This window comes from Muntiacus reevesi, chromosome 3 (genome assembly GCF_963930625.1).
Source record: "Muntiacus reevesi chromosome 3, mMunRee1.1, whole genome shotgun sequence".
Lineage (NCBI taxonomy): Eukaryota > Metazoa > Chordata > Mammalia > Artiodactyla > Cervidae > Muntiacus > Muntiacus reevesi.
The window spans coordinates 1089798-1114595 of NC_089251.1; the positions used below are offsets into that span (position 1 = coordinate 1089798).

The window sequence follows — 24798 nt, forward strand, 5'->3', positions numbered from 1 at the left end:
GGACCTCTGGCTCCCTGTGGGCCAAAGCTCCAGGCACATGGCCTTGGGTGGCTTTTTCCTTGGGGGGGACAGGCAACTGTGTCTATTCTGCGGGATGAAATCCATCAGGCACAAATGCCAGCAAACATGAGCAGCACGGCTGGGCTCCTCTATCTCCGGGTACAGATCTCTCCCCCTAAACCTCGGGCTGAGGGCACAAGCGCAGTGCTCGGGGAGCAGGCGACAGGCTCCCTACTTCCGCATCTCACACACCATCCATCACACCCTGCGGTATCATAGGCAGATGACTGCTCTGCAAACATGCACATTCAGAACATAGAGTCAGGAATCAATCACCCAGCAAATGAAGAATCGCTGTTCTACATCTTTACAGGCAGATCTGAATTGATTCTAGCCTCAAGATGAAACTTTAATATTCAACAGGGTTCCAGAGAGCTTAAAAGAAAAACAGTTTTAGGGCAGCTACCTGCCAGTGCATTCTGCTTTCAGGAGGCTGGCTTGCCCTTCTGTGCCCAGGCATTGAGGGTGGCGGGGAGGAGGAAAGAGGTGCACAGTTGCCGTCTGGGCCATTTTCTCAGAATCGAATCTAATCACTAGCGGGAAGATAACTCCAAAATCGCAAATCTTCATTACTGACTTTTTTTTTTTTTTTTGCTGAATTTGCAGATACCCTCCCGTTTGGAAACAAAATTGCTTTGGGTGTGAGGCTCAGCTTTGCCTGGTCAGTAACAAAAGAGATGATAGTGCAGTCCCCCCACCAAATAAAATAAAAGACCAAGAGGCTTCTCAGTTCGGAAAACTGATGCTGCTCAACTTGGCGCTGAAAAATGCCCGGGGTTTTATGGTTTGTTACCTGAGAGTAATACACATGAATTCGGTTTAAAATTTCAGGTTTATAACATATAGCGTGTAGATGACTATGACTCACTCTGACCCGTTCTCTTTAGATGCTTCAGGGGAAACTGAAATATATTTACTTTATTACCTCAGGTCTTCCTGTCCCCCATCCCTCCACAACAGTTTATTCTGTCTCTTTGAGTAACTGCGGGCTTCTGGGACAATTTGAATTTCCTTTATCCTTCCAGGCCCCACACAAATGCCACCTCCTCCAGGGAGGCTTCCTTGATGCACCGAGCCAGAAGTGGCCAAACACCAGCTGGAAACACCATCACCTTGTTGGCGCAGCAGCCACACACGTCCCTGTCTCAGCCGCCAGGAGGGAGGTGGAAGGGCCTCGTTCACACGTGTTACCAGCACACAGGTCCAGCCCGTAAGGCACAACCATAGCAGGAAAAAGGAACAAAAACGGCAGCTGCAGTCAAGACCCTGCTCCCCCGCTCCCTCCTGGGTGGACTGCTGAAGCCACAGCAGAACCCACGCAGCTGCTGACTAGACTCCGCTGGGCAGAAACGGCTGGGCCCTCGCTGGCGTCAGCCCGTCTTCTCAGGAGGACACACACAGCCCTCCCGGCTGTTCAAACGCCAGAAGGATGCTGTTAATGAGTCTGTGTGTTAGTCGCTCAGTCATGTCTGACTCTTTGCGACCCCACAGACTATAGCCTGCAAGCTCTTCTGTCCACAGAATTCCCCAGGCAAGAACACTGGAGTGGATCGCCGTTCCCTTCTCGAGGAACTTCCCAACCCAGGGATCGAACCTGGGTCTCCTGCATCACAGTCAGACTCTTTACCATCTGAGCCACAGGGAAGTCCTGTTTTAAGGAATTTAAATGGTTTTAAATCAAATTTTAAATGTAGGAAACACATTTTGAAGATGCCAAGCTACTCACTTGCCCTATGGAGTCCCCCGCGCCCCTCCAGTCCTTTCCAGGCTAGGCGAGCGCCTCCCTTTCCCTCCAATCAGAGCAGATAATCAAGCCCCAGGCGGCAGTCAGGCCCGTGGGTCTCAGACCCACAGCCTGGAGGCCCTGCGCTGAGCGCGTCCACCCTCCTCCTTGTAAAGTGTGTCCCCAGAAGCCGACCGAGGAGTTCAAGGTCACAGAGCTGCCAAGGGCACGGGGCACCCGTCCGCGCCCCGCCGAAGGTGGCCGTGGGTGCTGAGACGGGCAGGGCGGCGGCCACCCGAGCGGCAGACACCCTGGCCTGGAGGGGACCCCGATCACCAGTGTCTATGGGACGTTTCCTAGGCTTCAGGCGCTGGGCTGTGGATCACATCTGATCTTTACAAAACCCCGGGAGGCAGGCGCTATCACAAGTCTCACTTTACTGAGGGGACCAAGGCTCAGAGAAGTTAGGTGACTTGGCGACTGTCCCACAGCAGACAGCCACCAGGCAAGGCCTGGACCGACTCCAGAGCCCACCCTTTCAAATTCTGGGCCTTGAGCCTGAGGCTCTAACTCGGGGGGTGGGGGGCAGGGGGTTGCGTTCAGGAGACACTCCTCCGAGACTGCAGGCCTCAGCAAAGCAGCAGCAAGGCTCGCCTTTCGGAAGCTCCTGGGGTGGGTTTTAACAGGACCCCAGGCTGGAGAAGCAGGCAAGCTGGGACCCCAGCCCCAGGGAGAGAACAGATGCTCAGAAGGAAAGAGGAGGAGGGGGTGGGAGGGCCCCCCACACACCGAGGACGGTTTCTGCCCCAGAGCACAGTGCGCGCCAGGGTGTAAAATCGGGCTCTAAATTTTTCAGCAGTTGTGCCGGGCGGACACGGGCAGGAAGGCGCCCGAGGCCAGGGTTCCTGGGGGCTCTGCATGCCTTCTGGAGCTGAGCAGGCCTCCCAGGGCTCGAGGGCCGCCCGCCAGCCCCCGAGGCCCCTCCAAGCTCCACCCTCTCCTCCACAATCATGAATAATTAAAGGCCCAATTAGGCTCTGGTCTAGTTTGCTGGTAATAAATGTGTGTGGAACCGGTTACATGCATCTTTCTTTAATTCTTTTACAGTGATTTACTGGGGTAGCTGAAGATGGTGGAGTAGAGCACACGGGGTCGTCGAGGGGAGCCAGGCTCCCCGCCCCCCTGCCCTGGGGCGGGGATGAGGCCCCTCTCAGCCCCTTCCAGAGGGCAGAGCTCCAGGAAGCCCCCACCCTGCCCTCCTAATTTCCAGAGAGGGCCTGCGCTGAGCTGGACAGACTGGGCGGGCTGCGGGGCTTGCAGTCCCCCCAAGGAGGGCCCCCCAGGGAGGCCCCCGCACACCTCCTCCACAGCTCCTGCTGCTCAGCTGATGGGGCAGTCACGGCTTTCCTGGGCGTGTGGCATACATGTGTGTATAAGTGAGCACTCGTATGTGATGTGTGTGTGATGTATGTATACACGTGTGTATAAGTGAGCACTCGTATGTGATGTGTGTGATGCGTGTATACATGTGTGTTTGTGTGACGTGTGTGAATTTGTGTGCGGTGTGTGTGTGTGTGTTTACGTGTGATTGTGTGTGGCGTGTAAGAAGGTGTGTGTCCTTGTGGGGTGTGCGTGTGACCGTGCGTCTATGTACCTGTGTGTATGTGTGGGGCATGTGTGTGTGTATGAGTGTGTGTATGAGTATCTGTGTGCATTTGCGTGTGGTGTCTCTGTGTATTTGTGTGCAGTTGTGCACATATGCACATGTGTGCTGCGTGCGTGTGGTGAGCGAGGGGTCCCGAGGTGCCACACGCCATCTCCCTGGGGAGGGTGGTGATGGAGCAGAAGGGCTGCCCTCTCCCCTGCCACTAGGAGCTCCCGGGACACCCGGCGCTCAGGTTCTGAGACCCCAGGGCTCCCATGTGGACTGTCCCGGGAGGCGGGATGGCCATGATCCGGGGCACGGGCCTCCGTGGGGGGCAGGGGGTGCCGGGGCAGGGGGGCTGGCTGGGTTCAGAGCTGGCACCCCTGCTCACTGACTGTCTACCTTGGGGTAGTCAGCCCGCCACCCCAGACCCAGATTCCATGTCTTGAAATGGGGTGAAAATCTCACCAGCTTCACCCAGCTCTTGCAAGGAGCAACTGACAGAGCAGATTAGCCCACACGTGCTGTTCCCAGATGAGTCACAAAGGTGATGACTTAATCTGCGGGAAGGCATCCACAGGAGCGAATGCCTGGCATGGCCTGCACTCAGTCCAACCACCCAGAGGCAGGGAAAAGCCCCCACTTCGGCCATGATCCCGGGAGCACGGAAGCGCTCCAGGTGTGGCTCAGGGACAGCTCTGGTCCCTTAGACCCCAGGCTGTGGGCGTGAGCCCTAGATGGCAGTGTGGGAGAGGGGAGAGAGGCCCGGATGCCCCCTCGCTCCGCCCCTGTGGCTCCTGGCAGAAGTACTGCCCCCACTCCGGGCAGCCTGGGGGGAGTCTCCTCCCTCCCTCCCTCCATCCATTTCATCCATTCACCAATATTCCCAGCAGGCCGTGTCGGGGGAGAGCGAGGCCTCAGAGCTGGGACGCACCCTGCAGGCTTGCCACGCCTTGCTGCCAGCACGGGGCACACACACACACACACACATACAGCCACGCACCCCCATAGACTCACACACACACACACACACACACACACACACAGCCACGCACCCCGCAGACTCTCACACACACGCACACACACGCACACACCCCGCAGACTCACCTTCTCCAGCAGCTGCCTCAGCTGTCTCGTGCGGGCGTCCCGTGAGCACATGGCCTGCTGGGGAGCGACCACTGTGCAGATGCACCTGCCCTCACTGTCCTGGGCAGAGCTATATACCTGCCAGCTCTCCTCAGGGTTGGTGGGCAGCACCTGGGGGGCGGGGGGGAGGGAGAGAAAGTGAGACCACGGAGCATGACCATCCACATCCAGCCCCCGTGAAAGGGCAGGGAGAAGGGGTCCAAAGACAGCCGCTGACCGTGGCGGGGGCGGGGGGGGGGGGGACCCAAACGGTCTCCCATCAGGATCCCCAGGGCCGGAAGGGAGTCTAACAGGCAAGGCTCTTTCAGACATATTTTTTAATTCAAGGGATTTTGAAACTTAGGGGATGTTCAGAGTTTTGGCGTCTGACCCAGCTGACAGGTTCGATGGAAGGGAGGGGTGAGCAGAGGCTGGGAGCTGGGTGAAGGAGCGAGGCAGGGAAGCAAGCGGCTGGTTGACTCACAGCCGCACGTAATTCAGAAACAAGATCTCCTCCCGTAAGGCGAGCAGGGGCGGCTGGCGCAGTCGCGCTCCGCTGCTCCCGAAGCTGGGGAGGAACAGCCAGGATCCAGCTGCCTGTGAGCCCAGAGCTGGGATGACCCCAGGCCCCGGCCGCCTGGCGAAGGCCGCAAGCCCGGCCGCAAGCCCGGCCGCCTGGCGAAGGCCCCCGAGGGGACGCTGGGCTTCCAGCCCACACAGGCTGCCGCCCACGAGCCGGTTGGCAGACGTCGCCAAGTTGCCGGTGCCACGCTCTGCCGGGGTCACAGCCAGCCTCCGCCCCGAGGTGTGCCCGAGCCCCGTCACGACGCCTGAGCCGCACGGCTGCGGACACTCGGACGCGGTGTCACCCCGCAGCCGAGCGCAGGTGGTCCCCACCGCCAGGCCCGGCGGACGCGGCCGGCTGAAAACCCCCCTGAGCACAGAGCCTGCAGCCTGCCGGGTGGCCGCAGGTCACCTCCCTGCTATTTTTAGCGTGGGGATGGGGAGAAGTTGGGTGGATGGAGCCCAGGGTACAAACATTGCATTTCATTCATTTCCAGCCCCGGGGGCACAGGACCGGAGGCAGGAACAAAGTCATCAAAGGAGAGGGCGGCATGCAGTCCTCGGGAGGGCAGGTGAGGCGGACGGGTGATGGTCAGAAGGGGTCACCGGGAGAGCCCTCGGAGCACGGCGCCCTTCACAGCCGAGGGAACGGCGCGGGAGAGGAGCGCGTGTCCTTCACCTCTCCTTTCCGCCGAGAGGGAGCCGGCCTGGGGCGCGCCCCCTCCTCCGCCCGCCGCGCTCCCGCCACTCCCCGAGTCCGCCGCTCGCCCCCTCCCCCAGGGCACCGAGAAGGGACGAGAAGCGCCCGGGGAGGCAGGGCGGGAGGGGGCGCGGAAGGCGAGGCGCGAGTCCCGCGGCTGCGCCTCCCGGCCCGACCGGCCCCTGTGCACCCTCCGCGGGGACCGGGGCCTTCCGCCTGGGCTAGGGGGAAAGGCGCCTCGGGACTCCGAGGGCAGGAGCTCCCAGCCCGGCCGCCCGGCCGCGCGGGCCCCACTCCGGCCGGTCCAGTCCGGCTTTGGCAAGTGGGCCGGGCTCAGCTCCGAGCCCAGACTGGACCCGGCCGGAGGGGGGCCACCGCGTCTCCCTCTGACTTGCTGAGTGACCTTGGACAAGTCCTCAAGACCCCTGCCTCAGTTTCCAAACCTTGTCAACAAGGGACGTATTAGTTGAATGTGGACTCCAAGCCTCTGAGTCCCGGGCAGGCTCTCGGGAGGCCCCCGCGAGGGGACCGGACCGAGGCGGGAAGCGCCACACAGCGGGGCCCGCGACCGGCGGAGTGGCCGAGGCTGGGGGCGCGGGGAGCAGGGTCGCCACCGCGGCGCGCGGAAGCCGCGCGGGTCCCGCGCGTGCCCTTGCCCTGCGCCCTGCTCCCCGCGCGGCGCCCTCTCGCCCGGGGCTGGGGAGCGGGAGGGAGCGGGAAGGAGGCCCCGGCAGGGCGGGCGGCGGGCGCACTTACGCCGGTGCTGCGATCGAGCGTCCCGCCGCTGGCCGCCGAGAGCTTGGTGGTGTTGAGGCCCACCAGCGAGGGCAGCGTCTGGGACATCCAGTTGGTGATCATGGCCATGGTGCTGAGCACAACCCCGATCTTGAGCAGCGGCACCGACATCGCGCCGGGAGCGCCTCCTGCGCCCGCGCCGCGCCGGCGCCGGCTCCGCGCCCCGGGCAGCCTTCAGGCGGCGGGCACCGCGGCGGGCAGGGGCGCCCGGCCGTGTCCCCGCGCCCCCTCCGCCCGCCGCCGCCCGCCCGCCGCCGCCGCCGCCGCCCCGCGCGCCCCGGCCATGGCCGCGCCGCCCCGGGCGCCCGGGAGTGTGGCCGCCCCGCCGCTGCCGCCGTCCGCTGCCGCCCGCCCGCCGCTGGGAAGGGCCGCCGGCTCGGGCTCCGGCTCCGGCTCCGAGTGCCGCGCGGGCTGCGCGCGGGGGCCGCGGCCAGGAGGCGGGGACACGGCCGGGCGGCGGCCGACGCAATCTGCCCAGGAAATGGGTGGATTTTTCCTCTCCACTCCGGCTCCCCGCCGCCCCCTGGCTGCTGGCAGCGAGGTCTGCAGAGCCCCATCGACCGCGAGGACAGACAGACCACCGCCCCGCAAGTCATCAAAACCCGCCCGCGAACACGGCGGCCTCGGCGCGCGAGCTGGGCGGGCCGCCGCTCTGCCACCCCCAAGGCCGCCGCCCAGCCAGGCCCGGGCACGGCTCTGAGACCCCACCCGCCCGCCCACCCACCCCGCCAGGTCCCTCTAGGCCCCCGGGAGCCCATCAGAAACCAGACAGCCGAACTCTTGGTTCCAAACACAGCTCGTGTGGGGGTCTGTAGCCCCAGCGCTAGCGGAGGGGGCCAGGGGAAGCAGGGAGGCCCCTCTGGGAGTCCAGGGCAGCTGGGACCCCGCAGGCCTTTGCTGGCAGCCCTAGCACCGGCCAGTACGGGCTCCCGGGTCAGGCTGTGAGGGGTGTGGGCACGTGGCAGCCGGGCAGGAGCTGGGCGTGGGTTAGGGGCTCAGGCCTCCGAGCGGGGTTGCTAAGGCCACCCCACCCGGGGTGAGTATGGTCCAGGTGGTGGGGAGCTGGTGGTCAAGGACCTGGGGGCCAGGGGCGCGTGTCCTCACGGTTCCTCCTCGGGGTTGCGGGGTGGGGGGAGCTGGTGCCCCAGCAGAGGGGCAGGGGGGCCAGGCAGGCTGGCACAACTCCCCAGCCCTTGGCAGCATCTGAGCCGGGACATGTGAACTCCCCTCTGCAGCACAGGCATGATGGGGTCACACATCTTAACAGGACTTTAGAGTTTGCAGGCGGCTTCTGACGGAGAAGAAAGGCGCTCCCCCAGGCCCCCCAGCCAAGGGCAGCACCCCACAACAGTCTCTGTCTGCGTGGAAATCGATCTCCCTTCCGGGCAGGCCAGAAGCACAGACAGAGGCGGAAAGGCGCTGGCTTTCTGGGGCCACAGAGGAGGGACACCGCTTTCCTGGGCTCCACTCTCTGCTCCCAGGGACAGAGGACGCTAACAGCCAGGACGGCCCTGGCCTGAGCGCGGGTGCGGGACCCACGAGCTGCAGGGGCGCCTTGGGCTTGTTTCTCTGGTTAAAGCCGGGATCTGAGGCAGCCCTTGGGTGGCAGGCAGAGAATTTCAAGAGTTGGGGAAGGGCGCCATCTCCCAGTGCTGGCGGGTACTGCAGGCTCTGCAGGCCTCCAGGCTGCCCGCCCGGTGAGGGGCGGCCGTCCCCCACGCCCGCCTCCTTTCTCCTTAAGTGAACGTTAAACACCGACTTAGGGCTTCGAGCTGTGCTGACCCAAATCATTCACACCCGCTTCCCGCTGCAGAAGGACACGCACCCCCGATTTTGTTGGGACCGCTGCAGATCCCACCCGAGGCTGGCGTCTGCAAAACCCTGACGCGAGCCGTCGGGAAGGAGCAGATTCTTATCACCTCCTGTGTGCACGATGCGGGTGCAGCGAGCTGCAGGCCCCGGATCAGAGCCGGGACACGCGGTGCCGCCGGCTGTAATCTCCCAGTTCAGAAACACCAGCACGGCGGAGCAGACTCCCAGCACCGTGCAGGAACCAAAACCTCCCGACAGCCAGCCAACCGACCAAGACAGGCGGCTCAGAGTGGTCGCTCCGTGTTCGGAGTCTGCGGCCGGACAGCCTGGGTGTGGGCAGCCTGGGTTCTCTGCCCCTGACTGGTTGTGAGACTTCAGCCAAGGTAATTAGCCCTCCTGTGCCTCAGTCTCCCCATCTGTAAAGGGCATAACAGCAGGGTGTGCGAGGCTTCAGTGAGTCACGCAGGAGCAGGCATGGCAGCCAGTACGGGTACCCACCCTCGTCACGCCCGCTTTGCAGAAGACCCAGGGTGCTCCGAGGGGACCCTCAGTGGAGCAACTGACGCGTGGGCGTGGGACCAAGCTGGGACTTGACGCCCCCAGACACCCCCGCCGCCTCCCCTAAGAGCTGCTTTTGGCTAAAGACCACCCACAGGAGATGCCGTTGGTACAGACATGCGAATACGGAGGAGGTACTGCTGGATGTGAAAACAACTCCCAGCACCCAGGGCTGTTCTAGGAAGGTGAGCGCCAAACGTGCAGACACAGAGAATTAAAAAAAAAAACACCTCTTCTGATCTTGAAGAACTTCTGATCTGATTTCATGGCAGTAGTGTCCCAGGGGATTTACAATGGGAACTCTAAATTAGAAGAGAGCCAGCCTGGCTGGGCTGTTCAGCGGAGGAAATGAAATCCAGGTCATTTGCACCGGTGGAGCCAAGTCCTGCTCCCAAGACCTGCTGGGACTAGACAGCCCCAGGGTGGAGGGGCCAGTCCCCAGCTCCCCCCGAAGGGACTCTCCCAGATGCACCGGAGGGCCAGCCTGGAGACTTGAAACCCCCTTATCATACTTCTCCTGAGCCTGCAGTCCTGAAGGGGAGCCTGAAGGGGTTTATGGCATCCCCATAAGGCATGGCTGACAGGAGTCCTTTAAAAAGCTTTGGGTTACTCACACCTGCTTGTCAAATGCGGGCTGCACCTTGGAATTCCTGCAGCTCCCAGGGAACTAAGCTGATCCTCCGGAGCTCAGAGCATTGAGAGGGACAGGAGGAAAGCTGACTCACACCCACCAGACGCCCTTAAATCCTCGCCATCATCTCATCACCGGTCAGCTCGCTATAGAGAATCGAACAGACGCACTGTTCCCGCCTCCCCTCCCGGAGGCAGTGGGTGGACAGCACTGGGGTGTGCGGTGGACACAGCCGGCTCCCCCAGCTGGGACCCCGTACCCCGCTGCTCTGACCCGCACCTGTGCTTTGTAACCGACGGCGTGTGGCTCCAACCACTGGGAGGTTCAAGGCAGGTCACTTCCATCTAATCCCCCACCCAAGTCCTCTCCAGTGCCCGGGATCTGTGATTCCGTAGGAGAGACGACTGCTTTTAATGCACTTGGAGAGGGTCATGTGAGAAGCCTCAGCAAGTGTAATTTGATTTAGAAGCTACACAGCATTTCCAAAAGCACACTGTGGCTTGTTGAAGGATGGAGGCATATGGATTAAAGGCTCCATGGCGCTGGCCAACACCGAGTGTTCTTTACAAGGAACCGAAACCCCAGTTCCCACACGGCTTTCCTTGGAGCCAGGGCTCACTTACATTCGCAGCCCTCAATAGGCATCTTTGGACTAACGGAGTGGGTACCGCACCCCAGACACCCTTACATGAAATGAGTCACTCACAGAATCCTTACAGAGGCCCTCGGGATGGTGCCAAGGCAGCCCGGCTTTACAGAGGAGGCGTTTGGGGCTTAGAAAGATGACAAGACCTGCCCAAGGTCACGTGAGGAGCCCCTCTCCCAGGGCCAGGCTCAAAGACACGGTCCACCTCCGCCCCCCAGATGTCACGGTATTTGGGGCCATCTGAGACCACCAGCTGGGTGGCTGGTGAACAGCGGACATTTCCTGCTCACAGTTCTGGAGCCGGATGTCTGAGATCAAGGCGCCGCGTGGTCACGGTCCAGTGCGGGCCCGCCTCCCTGCGTCCTCGCGTGGCGGGAGGGGTGAGGGGCTCTCTGGAGCTTGTCGGGAGGGGCCGATCCCATTCAGGAGGGCAGAGCAACTCCTGAAGTCCCCATCTCCTTGTGCCATCACCCCTGGGGGTGAGGATCTCAGCATACGCAATGCGGTGGGCGGTGGGGGGGACACGGTCACTCAGACTGTAGCCCGAAACACGTGAGGTCTCTCGAGGTGCAGGGGTACCGTGTCTTCGTGGCCGCAGATACCGGCCAATTGCGCCATTCCGCGGGCACGACGCCCCCCGTTCCTGCCAGAGCATAGCTGGGCTCCGGTCAGCTAAGCCCGAGGGAGGGCGGGGAGCTCTCCTCCCCTTCCCCGATCCCTGTGGGGCCTGCGGGCTGGGTCATCTGTCCTCACGCCAGGCCGTCCCAGCCTTGACCTTGGTGGGCTCCGTGCAGAGGCACCAGCAGATGGGAAACAAGGATTCCCGGGCCTCCCGACTCTGCAGGTGGGGACCAGCGTTATGTAACCCTGGATGCGCCCTCCCACCTCAAGCCTGTTCTCCTTACGAGGGGCGGACGGCAGGTGGGGTCCTGGATGCAGACAGGGTCCCCCCACCACGGCCGCGGGGCGAGGGAGCGGGTCAGGGAGGCGCCTCTGATCACCTCCCTTCCACGGACAGGAAACAGGCCCACCGGGCTCGTGGACGCTTACGGGGGCGGGGCCAGCCTCCCGCGCTCCAAGGCAGACCCCAGAGGAAAGAGTGCAGGCCTTTCTGCTGCTTAAGAACATCCGTATTTCCGTCAGCTATTTGCGTGTGGCTGGGGGTGAGGGCGCGGAGGAGGGGGAGAGAGAGAGAAGGGGACAGCGGGGTCGTGGAGCCTCCCTGCCTTCCTCCTTCCTTCCTCGGAGCTCTGGGGGCGGGAGGACCTGGCCTTCTGCTGCTGCAGGAGGCCGCCCTCCCAGCAGCCGTGGGAGACCACCATGGGGGATGACCACGGGCCGTCCTTCCTCCGCTGCCTGCCCAAGCCTGCGTTCCCTCTCTACTGTCAGGACACACAGCTTCAGACCCCAAGACGGGGGCCGGCCGCCTCCCCAAGGGCGAGCGCCCTGCTGCCGCGGGGCTGTCCCGGGAGGCGCCCCCGACTGCCGCCCCGTCCGCCCGCAGAGCCGGCCGCCCACAGCCTCTGCTCCCGCTCGGGAAAGTCCCACGCTCCTTACAGACCCGTCGCCTCAGACCATCCGCCCAGACGGGGACGGGAAGCCACGGCCCCGCCCTGTCTGAGGCACACCAGCAGAAGTGGGGCCTGGTCCCAGGAGAGGCCCCGAGAGGTTCGGGGGTGCTTAGAGGGCGCCCGGGGTCGGGGCTGAGCTCCGGGGCCGCGGACGCCTCCGGGTCCTCCTTCCCAGGCAAGGGGCCCCGTCACACCGAGTGGAGGGCGGTCTGGCTTCTACCGAGTAAGTGACTGACCCTGGCGTGAATTAGAAGGTGATGTCGTGAAGACGTCTGAGAGGCAACCCTGGGGTCTGGGCTGGGAAGGCAGGAAACAGCCCGGAATGTAACACTCGCCTGGAGCAGAGGACTCCGTGCAGGCGGATTCCAGAGGCTTCCACGCGCGGCCACTCCCGGGAGCAGACGCTCCGCTCTGCACCCGGCACCGGCATCTCAGCCTGACCACAGTCCCTGCCGTGGGGCCCGGATCTGGCCTCTGCTGACGGGTGGAGCTGGCCCGAGAAGTCGCTCGAGCTGCTTACGGGGGACGCAGCCAGTGCCCCCTCCCCAGGGGCCACGTGCCACTTGCCCCACGGGTGCAGGGTCGCAGGCCAGAGTCGGGGGCTGCTGGGGCGGGGCCGCGCCCGCCCATCCCGGAGCGCGAGTGTCCACAATCCCGAGAGCGCCTTTCTCGGGGTCCCGCTGTGCTGTCAGAAATGTAAGCGGCACGCGGAGCGAAGAGTTGGGTCATCTGTAATGTTTACGGTCACACCTCTGTTCTTTCTTTGACCTTCAGTCCCTCAAAGCGTCACGTGAAGCCAGTGGGGGTGACCTTCTTCCCAGAGCCCCCCGTGAGGGCTGGGTGCGCCTGGGGACGTCTGCGCTGGGAGGTCTAAGCTCCCGGAGGGTGTGCTCACTACGCTACGTGGACCGAACACCCCAGACGAGCATCTCCACGGTGAGAGCTCCCCCGAGACAGAGCCTGGGGCTTTGGCACCTTCCCCCCTGCCCTCACCCCTCAGCGGAGATGCTTCTTACTCAGCCCCCTCTTACCGGCGGTCTGCTTTTAAATGCCGTGGCCTGAACGTCAGGAACACGCAGGCCAAGCCCCCCCTGCTGAGACCTGGGCAAGGAGACGGGGAAGGCCGCGTCTTCTCGACGCTGCCGTTGCCCTCTGTCACCAGGCGTTTGTCCTGGGGTGTAACTGGGTGCAGAAGGGGGGCCCTGGTAGCAAGGAGGAGCCTGCGTCCTGGGCCGTGCTGTGAAAGTGAAAAGTGAAAGTCGCTCACTCGTGTCCGACTCTGTGACCCCATGGACCACACAGTCCATGGAATTCTCCAGGCCAGAATACTGGACTGGGTGGCCTTTCCCTTCTCCAGGGGATCTTCCCAACCCAGGGATTGAGCCCAGGTCTCCCGCATTGCAGGCGGATTCTTTACCAGGTGAGCCACCGGGGAAGTGCTGTCCTCCCCCCAAATTACAGATCGTGCCAAACGTAACAAACGGTGTAACCGGATGTGGGGGGCGGCTCGGGGATTCAGAGGGGACGTCGGCTAGAAGGGCCGTGTCCTACTTCTTGCTTCCTGGGGCTCAGTCCCTGGGCAGATGCTCCCAGACTCAGGCGGTGCAGAGCTGCCTGCGTGAAGCCTCCCCATGGGCAGGAGAGAGCTGAGGTGATGACCAGCGCTCCCTTGAAGGCGCACTCCCCGTCCCGGGATGAAGGGCTTGCCGGCTCTCTCCAGCTCAGGGGCAGGGAGCAGCTGACCCCCGGGGGCCCCCCTTCACAACGCTCCAGGTCCAGAGCGGGCTGAGTGCCGGGCCACACAGTCAGAGCCCCAGCCAAACCCTCTTCCAAAGGCCGCGCGAGCTGGCGTGACGGCCCCCGGCGGCCCCTTCCTTACTGGCTCTTAGCGATGCTATTTCTCAGCTCTTCGTGTTTCTCTCTCAACAAGAACATGAACTCGGGTGCCAGGCAGGCGTGGGCTGCATCTGGGGTCTGTCACTTCCGCGCTGGGCCACTGGGCAGGTGACTTAGCACCCGCCACCCGGCCTCGGCCTCCTCGTCTGGAGACTGAGGACAGGAGCCCAGGGTGCTGAGGCGGCTTCTATCTGACCCAGATTAGGCTCCCACGGTGGGGAGGGGCCGACACTCGGGGACACACAGAAATACTAACCCTCATGGTTGGTTTCCTCCCTAGTGCCTAAGTCCCTGGCCAAGTTTCTGATGTGCAGTCATCTGAGAACGTGAAGACATGCACCTCCTGGTGCAGCTTCTGCCCCCCCACCCCGCGTTATCTGAGCCACCGTGGGAGGGGCCTCAGGCTGCTGCTCTGGGGGTGAAGAGTGTCCGAGGCGCCCCCAGAGCCGGGACCAGCCCCGTCCCCATTGCCCCACCTGCAGTCGCGTGCATCTAATTCGGTTTAGCCAGTAATTAGTTTTGTATGACTTTACACCGGGTGTTAATACTGATTACAGGGCCCAATAACTCTGGTAGTAAATACAACCCAAGGCAGAACAGCACCTTTCTTTTGACCAGGGAAGCTGGAGGCGGTGGGACGAGGGGCTCGTTGCTTTCAGAGAGGAAAGCACCCTGGTCCGCTCCCTGGACCACTAACACCCCAGCACCAGTGAACCAAAGAGCCGGGGGAGGCGAGGGCCCGGGGCGGACGGACAGGACGTCAGTGGGAACGCTGAGCCCCGGCTCCGATTCAAGCAGGTGACACAACTCATGCTTCTGTCTGAACGGACGCTTTATTCTTGTTTGGTTTGTTCAGAGTGGTGGGTTGGGGTCTCCGCTCTGGCTGAATCTGAGGGGACGAGAACAGGTTTGAAGTGAAAGGGTGCTGAGAAGTCGGCTCCAGGCCGGCCCCGCTGTGACACCTGCCTGTCGGCTCACGGACCCATCCCCCACCCCAGCCCCGGGGGACCACTCACACCTCTTATCAGACGCTGAGACCTGTACGCAGCTCCCCAGGCTCCGGACAAGCGTCACCAGTCACTCCCTAAAGCCGGGGGCCCCGAGAGTCTGGGGGCCCTGTGCTCCCTCACAGCTGGAAGCCCCACCCCAAGGGGCCGGGGTCGGGGTCTGTCATTCCAAAGGCCACGCCCGGCCTGGGGACGAATGAAAAAGGGATCCACTTCACCCCTGAGATAAAGCTAATCCCTCGACGCCCCTTTGCTGAGCACCGAGGTTCTGGGCCCTCCTGCGTGCTGTGGCCTCCGTGGGCAGCCCCCGCCTGCCCACCTGTTCCTCCCCATCTTCCTGCCCCGGCTCGGCAGGTGCAAATGGCGCCCCTTCTCCAAAGCACTCTCAGCTCCCTCCACTCCGATCTCAGAGTCCTCGGGCCTCTCGAATAAGCCGGCATGGAAGCGTCTCAGTCCCCCCACTAAGCACCATGGCCTGCGTGCCAGACGGCCAGGCCTGGACTCAGCATCGCCAGCCCAGGTGTGCTGGAGTCGAGCCTGACCAGCTGGTATCTGAGAGCTGCGTTGGCGGGAAAGGAGGGCAGGGCCGGAGTGGGGGTTAGCAGGGGGGACCAGGCTTCATGCTCTTCCTTTTAAAAGGGTGCACCTTCAGGCTGAAGCTCAGAGCCCTTCTCAAGGTCACCAGAGTGCCTGGTGAGGCCAGGAGCGGAGGGGCAGCTGGGCCCAGGGTCACTGTCAAGAGCTGCCATCCCCTTTCGGGCCATCTCACACAGGGGGCCACATGCTTCTTGCAAGGGAAGGTGAGCTGGGCTGGGGTGGGCAGGGCGCCTCTGCCAAGACGCAGGTCCAGTTCTGCATTCTGCTGGGAAGCTCTGATGGTGCTTCTCCAGGAGATGGAGACGCCAGCCTCTTCCTAAAAACCACAGCATGGGACCCAGTCAAGCGTCTTTCTGTCTGGGGACAGAGTTCATCTGGGCCCACGAGCCTGGCGCGTAGTAGGCCATCGATCACTCGCTGGTGTTTGAGTGGCTCATCGTAAGCCCGCTGTTGGGAGAACAGATGGCCCGGCCATGTGCGCTCCCCCCGCCCTCCGCCTGTCTGCCTGAATCCTTCAAGCAGCGCCCGTGAAGCGCAGGTGACACCCACACGGTTCTGACTTGTTCCCATTCGGACAGGCCCTAATCCACAAACACCGCGGCCCTGGAACCTCGTGTCCACGTTCTTCGGAAGGGCCTTGGGACAGAGGGTGGGGCTGTGGAGGCAGCTTACTTGAAGCGGGAGAGGAAGAGGGTGGGGGGAGATGGAGCCCACCCAGGCCGGTCACCACTGCCCTGCCCTCCTTGTCCTGAAGCCCAGGGGTGATTCACTCATCACACGTGGGGGGACCATCACTCCTGACGCCAGTCAGTGTGGCTTCCCAGAGTCGGATCCCTTTGGGATCAAGAAAGCAAGGGTCTTGGGTAGGGGTGGCCCCAAGGAGCTCTCAGATTCACAGCAGCCCTGTACCTGTAACCCCCAAACCCAGGCCCCGCCTTAGAGGTCTGACAAAGGAGAGGCGCCTGGCCTGACCCCAGAGGAGCCCCCTGGGTGGGACCAGGGCAGCCGGGATCTCTGGAGCCGGTGGCCCACCCTCTGACCGCTTCACAGACGTGGACTGGTTAGAGCCATCTCTGCCAGTTGGCTCGACTCTAAAATCCCACTACCATTAGGGATACTAGGCTTCCGATGGAAGTTTCTCAGAGCACAGACTCAGAGGCAGGCCGGGAGGGTAGGGCCTGCCTCTCGGCTGTGTAGAGGGAGGCGTTCCCTTGAGAGATTCTATAATTCCCTTTGCAAACAGGAACCTTTCAAAGAAAACAACATCATTTCCATTCCCGGCCCAGGGGGCCTCGGGGAGCTGACCAGGGTCCTGAAGGGATGGTTGGCTGCCGCTGTGCGTGCACTGTCGGACGTCCAGCGCCGACAGTGTGGACGGGTGAGGGCTCGCGCCACCCAGACAAAGCTTCCAACCCAAGCTAGACCAAAAGTTTCTTCCAAGAACAGGGGATCTTTAAAAAGACCGAGAAGTGAACCTCTGGAGGCAGGCTGGGAACGCAGACTCGGGGAGCCTGGAGGTGAGGAGTCAGTAGGGCTTGGAGGGCCCGAGGGTGGTCACGTCCAGGGCGCCCAGACCCGCCCTCCTCCCCGAGAGGTCTGAATCAGGCACATGCCTCCTGGCTCCTTTCTGCCGTGTGTGCCCGTGTGTGCGGAGTGGGAGCGTGTGTGAGCGTGGGCACGTGCAATAATACAGTGTCCACTCACAGAGCCCGAGTCTGCCCCTCGGCCAGGCCTTCCCCGCAGCCACGAAAACTCTCCCGGAGACGGGCGGACCCTCTCCAGGGTGCCCGGCTGATTGCCTGCGTGGCACCAGCAGGGTCTCCCAGCGCAGTGGGACGACAGGCCCTCCCGGGCTGGGGCCGGGGCGGCACGCACTTCCTGCAGAGTCAGGGAGCCGGCAAGCGCTTCCCGGCGAACACAGGGGAGGCTTATTCCAGAGCCTTCTCTCCTGTGCTCCACCTCTCACCCTCTCTCCTCTCTTTTGTTTCCTTTTATTCTGGGAGGGAGGGAGGCGCAGAGGGAGGAGGGAAGAGAGGAGGGCGGGGGGCAGCTGGCGCCTGGGGCCAAGCTCCTGGCAGCACCCCCCCCCCCCCACCTCCCGGATTCGCAGCTGCAGAGGGCATCTCCCGGCTCAGACCGTGGCACAGAGGCGCCGTGGAGAGGGCATTTTAATGTCACTCTGAGCGGCCTGGCTCCCGAAGCTGGCAGCCTCTTGCCAACACCCTGGTGCCAAAGCGACACCCCAGCCCGGCGCGCCAGCCCCGCCAGCTCTCAAATGCATTTTAAAATGGAGAATACCAGCCGGAGGCAGGGTCGCTACTGATACATTGTTCAGGGGTGGCGAGTCCACTTGAGATGCCCAGCGGCCCCCACACGCGCTCGCCACTCGCTTCATGCCGCGCATGTGGCCACAGCCTCCCCCCAGACCTCCACATGGAACCGCAAGGCACCCCAGCCTCAGACACGCGGCCTGCCCCGGTCTCCCCCGCACCTGCCCACCGCCAGCTCGGGGCCCCAAGGGCGGCAACTGCAGCCAGGGGCAGGGATGCAGGCGCGGGAGTTGGGTCACATCCACCTCGAGCGCCGGCGCCTCCCACCGCCCGCTCGGTCTTCCTCCCGGATGACAAAGGGCGCCAAACGGCCCCCTCCGCCGCCCTTTGAACTTCTCAGCAGGGAGTGGGCAGCCGGGCGTCCGGGAGGAAGCGCTCGGGGCTGGCGGCCCTGGGGGCGAGCAGCAGCCTGGGGCCAGCCTGCACGCCTTCCCGCACCCCAGGTGCAGCCGGTCCCCTCCCCAGCCCGCGGCCGCGCCCGGGCCGGGGGCGCCGGGCTGTGCGGAGCGGCTCCCCGACTTTGCCGGCCGGGCCGGGCGGGCGCCTGCACGCAGGGAGGAAAATGGCGTTGGCGGCACGTACTTGGGTGAGTTCGGTGCCCATGAGGACGAGGAGCAGGAGGCTGAGGAGCTTCCGGGCCGGTTGCATGTCTCGCGGCCGCCTCCGACGTCCTGGCGTGCGCGAAGCCCTGGGTGCTCGGCGGCCGGCGGCTGCGTGGACGCGGACGCGCTCCCGGTCTGCGGGCTCCGCGGCGGCGGCCGGCCGTGTCCCCGCGCCTTCAGCACCCGGAGCAGGCGGCGCGCGGGGTCTGCTGCGCGGAGCCTCCGCTCTGCATCTCCGGCGCGGCGAGCGGCTCCGCGGGCGCCGGGCGGGGCGGGCCGCCCCTCCGCCCCTCCTCGGCCCCTCCTCCTGACGGCCCCGCGCCCGCGGAGCTCGGGCGCGCGGCTGGGCGGCCCGGGTGCCAAAAGTTTGCGGGGAAGGGGCGGGGGCGCGGAGGCGCAGGGGGACCCGCGCCACGCTCACGCGCGGGGGTGGGGAGGGCGCGGCGGGGAAGCCGGGACAGGATGTGACATCAAGCAGGCGGGGGAAATTTAACTGGGAGGGAAAACTCCATCCTGGCTGGCCGGGCGGCGTGGCTCCAGGCCCCTGGCCTCTGGGATCCGGGCCCCCCTGCCCTCAAAGAGTGGACGCAGAGCAGGGAGGGCCGCAGGCCGAGGATGGGAAGGCTGGCCCTCTCCCGGAGGTGTCCTTGGAGGCCACGCTTGGGTGAGATAAACTGAGGCTGCGAGCCGGGAGCGGTGATGGGGGAGAGCTGAGGGGGATGGACCCAGAGGTGGAAAGCGGGTCTCCGGTGCTCCTCGCAGGTCTCCTTCTGTCCTCTGGGGTGCCCAGCAAGAGAGCCGAGAGGGAGCAGATGTGGCCTGCAGGGGCTTCTGCCCAGGTGGGCCTCTTGGGTGAGGGTCTGTCCTTGCGTTCCTGGTTCATGTGCATACATGGGGGCGGGCGTGGACAGGCATGTGTGTCTGCACTGGGTGTGTGCACGTGTGTTCAGGTGGAAACAGACCCAACTCTGCCTGCCCAGGATGCCATCGCTGAACCAGGCGCCTAGGGGAGTTCGGTGGGCCTCCAGACCCTGAGCCCGGCCCGCTGTCTTACCCAGAGGCCTGGACTTGCCCCTCCAGCTGTGAGGAGATGCGCTTTCTTCCTTGCCCCTCTCTGTGTGAGCCCCACACTCTCCTTTCGCAGGCATTCCCAGCCCGGATCCAAGCCTTAGACCCCACAGTCTCCATTGTATGCCCCATTTGAGGGGAGAAGTCCTTAAGCACCGCTGTTTTCTGAGAAGCTACGCTGGTAACAGGTATTAAGAAACCTCCCTCTTATCTGTTTCTCAGTGTTTAGTCTTCGGAAAGTAAACTCTGTGAAGGAAACATCTAACAGCTGATAATCGCAATGCAGAGCGTAAGGGGTGGGGTGGTCCAGGCCTCTTCCGTCGCAGGTGGGGAAGCTGGAGCCTGGGGGCGTATCCCACGTGGGATCACAGAGCGGGAGGCCCCAGCAAGGCTGCTAATGTCTTGCAGCCACTCCGTCGTGTCCACCTTGTTGCGACCCCATGCACTGCAACACGCTAGGCCCCCCGTCCTTCACTCTCTTTCGAGTTGGCTCAGACTCACGCCCACTGAGTCAGCGATGCTATCTCACATCTCATCCTCCATCGTCCCCTTCTCCTCCTGCCTTCAGTCTTTCCCAGCATCAGGGTCTTCTCCAGTGAGTTGACTCTTCACATCAGGTGGCCAAAGTATTGGAGCTTCAGCTTCAGCATCAGTCCTTCCCATGAGTATTCACAGTTGATTCCCCTTAGGATGGACTGGTTTGATCTTGCAGTCCACAGGACTCTTTAGGAGTCTTCTCCAGCACCACAATTTGAAAGTATCCATTCCTTAGCGCTCAGCCCATTTATGGTCCAACTCTCACATCCGTATCTGACTCCTGGAAAAACCACAGCATTGACTACACGGACCTTTGTCTGCAAGGTGATGTTGCAAATCAAGGCATGCATGCGTGCTAAGTTGCTTCACTTATGTCTGACTCTTTGTGACTCCATGGACTGTAGCCCACCAGGTTCTTCTGTCCATGGAATTCTCTAAGCAAGAATACTGGAGTGGAAAATATATTTTACTATATTCAATCTTTACAGTCAAAATGATAATGTGATATACCCAAACCATCGGATTGTATACTCTAAGTGGGTGAATTGTGTGGTTTGTGAATTTTATCTTAAGAAAGTTGTTTCAAAAAGTTACACAGACTCATTATTTTTATTGCTTGTGAAGTTAACATACAAAGAAGAACGTAGCAGGAGAGACAAAAGCCTGCTGCCCAGAACAGGCGGTGTTGGGGCCAGGTGGGGGTGATGCAGACGGTTTCCTGGGCGTGCAGAGGAAGACCCGGGAAGAGGTGTTGGGTCTTGTCCCCTAAAACCAAATCTGACTTCTGGCCGTGGGAGTCACCCTTCCGTGCCCACCTGTTCTGCGGGGGCATCAGTGAGGCGGTCCCTGCCTGCCAGCTGAGAACAGTGAGGGAGCTGCAGCAGCAGGAAATGCCCAGGAAGTGCCAGGCACACAGGCTGGAGGCCGAGGACAGATGAGCAGAGCTGATGTCTCCCCCACGCGCTTTGCAACCTGGAAATTCTAGCTTGTCCTTGAACCTGACAGAGGCTGGGAAGATGAAGTCAAACTCAAATGTTGCTAACTAAAAGCTCGTTTATCTTTACGGCACGAGCTACGATCTCCTGGAAGAACCCCGTGATTGGAGAAAGGAAGCATCTCTGCATCTCAGGGCTCAGTTTGCATCACCAGGGATTATCATGTTCTTATTCACTCCTGCCAACCAAGTCCCCTTATAGTCAGGCCTTGTTCTGGTCCAGCGCCCACCCCGGTGCCCCCAGCAGCCCTTCCTCTGTTCTCTGCTCCCGACCACTGCTTTGGGGTTGGCCAAAGCTGGGGTGCAAGGTGGCCACGGCCCGGGGCGTGGCCACACCTCTCTGCTGACCAGTTTAGACTCCAGTGTTCTCACCCAGTGACTTTCCGCCTGGCAGACCGCTAAGCCCCCGGAGCAGCAGCTCCAGGTGGAATCAGGCTGGGGGCTCCGTCTGTGGGTCCGGCAGCCGGAGCAGCCTCTTGCCCCTTTGTGCCAGCCCTGAGCCCCTTCAGCTGGTGCAGCAGATCCCGGGCACCCCCTCTCCTGCCGTCCATCCTGATGGAACTCGGGCCTGAGCTCCGGAGGAACCAACTTCCTGCCGAGACTCCTCAGGACGCCGCCAAATCAATCGATGGGCCTCGCGCTCCTTTAAGACAGGCCTCCTGCTCCCTCCGCCAGGCTCCTTAGAAGGTGACAGAGCGGTTGCCTAGGCGACGGCACTGCCTCTCCCCATCCTCTCTGCAAATTTCCTAGCAAGTAGGGCCCAGCCCACGCGAGCTGTGGGCTGCCCGCTGCCCCTTCTTCCAGGCACAGTGCCCCCCCCCCCCCCGCAGACCTCCACCCTCCCTTCTCAGCCCCCCTGGGTGCCCACTGCCCTCAAGGACCGCAGGTGTTGACCAGGACCCACTGCATGACAGGCCCGGCCAGACGGAGCTGGTCTCCGGCTGCAGGCACCAGCAGGCACTCACCGGTCATGGGCTCAGCCTCGGACCGGGCGCTGCTTCTAATCTTGGGAGGTCGTCTGGGCAGGGGAGGTGGCCGGTCCTGGAGGGGGGCAGTGTCAGGGTGGAAGTGGGGAGCACGCAGATGACCCCTTCCTCATCCCTGCGGTGCGCCCAGCTGTGCCGAGGGCTGATACAGCTTCTCTCAGGAAGCCCCAGGCCTGTGGGAGGTGACGGTCACGCTGCCGCTGACCATCCAGGAGCCGGGGGCACTAAGACCCCCACTCCCACCTCCCCTCCCCTCTGCCCGGCTGGGCTTCCGGAACCATCCTTGGCGCCACTGTCGGCCCTCAGCCCCCAGCTGTCCCCATCCTGACTGCTCCCAAACAGCTCCCGGGACGCTTGGATGGTTCCCGTGAATTCATGAGCTCCCCCCAAGGATGCCCGGTGCTCCCAGGGGTCCTGCCTCAGCCCCTCCCCAGCTCGGACCCTCCCAGCTGCCGTCACCGGCGTGGTCCCCGCCTGCGCAGGGTGGGGCTCCCACCTGGAGGTCCACATCCGGGGCGGGGGCTGCTCTGTCCCGGGTGGGTCTGCCCCCAGGCCCGCCCTGCCCCCGCCATTCGCACGCCCGGAAGGGCGGCCGTCTGCTCCCGCATCGCCGCACCTCCCGGTCCCCTTCACAGAAACAGGCTCTCCGCTCCCGTGTCCACGCTCTCCTCCCGGTCTCTCCTGGCCCCCAGCTCAGGCCGCCAAACCCAGCTGCTGAAGGAGGGCCTTCATCTCACGTGGAGATGTCAGCGGTGCCCCCTCCCTGGAGCCCGCCCTCCCTCTGGACCCGCGGCCCACTCCCCGCGGTTCTCCCCGTCTTCCTGCCTCCCGAGGGTTTCTGCCGGTGCTTCCTCCAGGCCACGGCAGCGACCACATGTCTGTGACGCCCGCAGACTCTTCCCTGAACCCCGGCTCCCAGCCCGACAGCTCCCCGGCCGCTTAGCCACAGCGGCCCTGACACAGCTCCGTGGCCCCGAGCATCCCAGGCCCAGAGTCGCCCCTGTTCCCAGGAGCCACCCCACCTTCCCGCCGCTCAGACTAACTCACCGGGAGCGATGCCGGCCTCCCTGCGGAGGCTCCAGGGTCCTTCCTGGCTTTCAGTTGCTGGTGGTCTGGCGCCTGAGCTCCTTGGCTTGTGGCCACGTCGTCCGAGGCCCACATCCTCCCGCTCTCTGCTCCGCCTTCACCGCCCCTTCCCCACTGTGGCTGCGAATCTCCCCTGGCTCCCTCCTTCGGGGACACTTGAGGCTGCATCGAGGGCCACCCGGGTAATCCAGAATGGCCTCCCCACAGCGACATCCTTACCTTGATCCCAGTTCCAAAGACACCTTTTCCGTATGAGGTAATGTTGGCAGGGATGGTTAGGGCGTGGATGTCTTTTGGACTGTCATCGTTCAGCCTAGAGCAGGGACAGAAAACAAGGAAATAGAAAGCTGGGTAAATATTGCCTGTGGTGGTGCTCTGGGGCTAAGTAAGGGGCAGGAGGCTCTGGGGAGGGCCTTTGGGAGGGAGGCAGACAGGCAAGCCCCCCGAGGAGCCCGTGGGGCGGGAGGCAGCATCCCGTGGTGACTTTGGGGGAGGGGAGAGACGTCGGGCGTGGGCAGAGGGAGCAGGGACTGGAGATGCACCGCAGGCGCAGGAGCTGGCAGGACCGTGCCCGCCACGGCGGTGCTTTTAGAATCTGTTATCGTGATGGGACGGCCAGGCTTGGGGGAAGGGAGGTGACCGGGTCTGTGTGCATTTGGAGAGCTCTGCCTCGCTATGGAGAATGGAGGTGGGTCAGGGTCGAAGTGGGACTCGCTGAGGCTGTTGCCCTGGGCTGGCTGAAGGATCGCATGAGCGATGACTGGACTTGACTGAAGGGGACGCATAAGGTGTGGATGGAGGCGTGGATGGACGGGACCTGCTGACCGCTGGGTGTGAGGCTGGGGAGTCAAGGGTGGTTTGGAAGCTGCTCGGGGCTCTGGGTGGGAACTGGGCTTTCCCTGCAGGGGAAATGCGGAGAGAGCGGGTAGGGCGGTCAGGGACTCTGGGTGAGAGGCCTGGGAGGAGATGCTGGGTGTGGGGCGTGCTGAGTCGGAGGCTGGGGGCGCTGCCCGGGGTCCCCTGGGCTCTGTGAGCAGAGCGGTCAGAGGGGACCGGGCGCCGGGACAGGCAGAGGGCGCCGGTGTGAAACCAGGTGGGCGGTCCTCTCCCCGAGGCCAGGGCGCGCCGCTCGCTGCCTCTGTGGGGTTGCCCCTGCTTCTCACCTGACCGTCCTGCCCAGCTCCCCAGCCCGGGCCTGGCTGGCTCCTGTGGAGGGGTTTCCACCCTGGTAGCCCAGCCCGCGCCCGGCTTTCCTCCTGGTCAGAGAAGGGGGGGGATGGTGCAGTTGTTAAAGCCGCTGTGCTTCGCCGCACTGGGGCTGTGTGCATTGAAGTGTATTTTCACTGTGTCTGTATCATTCCTGGGTGTTCATTGGAAGGACTGATGCTGAAGCTGAAACTCCAATACTTTGGCCACCTGATGCGAAGAACTGACTCATTGGAAAAGACCCTGATGCTGGGAAACATTGAAGGCGGGAGGAGAAGGGATGAGGTTGAGATGGTTGGATGGCATCACTGACTCGATGGACGTGAGTTTGGGTAAGCTCCGGGAGTTGGTGATGGACAGGGAGGCCTGGCGTGCTGCAGTTCATGGGGGTGACAGAGTCAGACACGACTGAGCGACTGACCTGAGCTGAACTGATGTTTAAGCCGCGCTCCTTCCGCCTTTTCAGTGAGGAAACCGAGTCCGCAGACGCCAGGCGCGGCCCCAGGGGCCCGCAGAGCTGCCCGGCGCGGCTCAGCCCCCGACCCTCTCGTCCCCCACGCTGCTCTGCTGGGATCGGGTCAGCGCCGCCCTGCACCCCCTCTGAGCACGGCGACCTGCTTCCCGACTCCACCCTTGCGTCTGGAGCCTTCAGAGACACA

The 24798-nt window shown here is 63.2% G+C and overlaps 1 protein-coding gene across 3 annotated transcripts in view; it reads right to left on the reverse strand.

The window, feature by feature from the left end:
• The window catches only part of OLFM1 (olfactomedin 1), a 37817-nt gene extending 19234 nt beyond the window's left edge, over positions 1-18583 (reverse strand). Inside the window, exons 1-2 of one of the 3 annotated variants that reach the window (XM_065928051.1) lie at positions 18243-18583; positions 4536-4685 (exon numbers count right to left, since the gene is read on the reverse strand). In XM_065928051.1, the coding sequence (XP_065784123.1) occupies positions 4536-4685; positions 18243-18308 (216 nt within the window). In that variant the 5' untranslated portion in view covers positions 18309-18583. Of the gene's footprint in view, positions 1-4535; positions 4686-5037; positions 5162-6573; positions 6869-18242 lie in introns of those variants that run through there. The other 2 variants (XM_065928050.1, XM_065928052.1) reach the window with 2 other exon arrangements.
• Positions 18584-24798: the final 6215 nt, after the last annotated feature.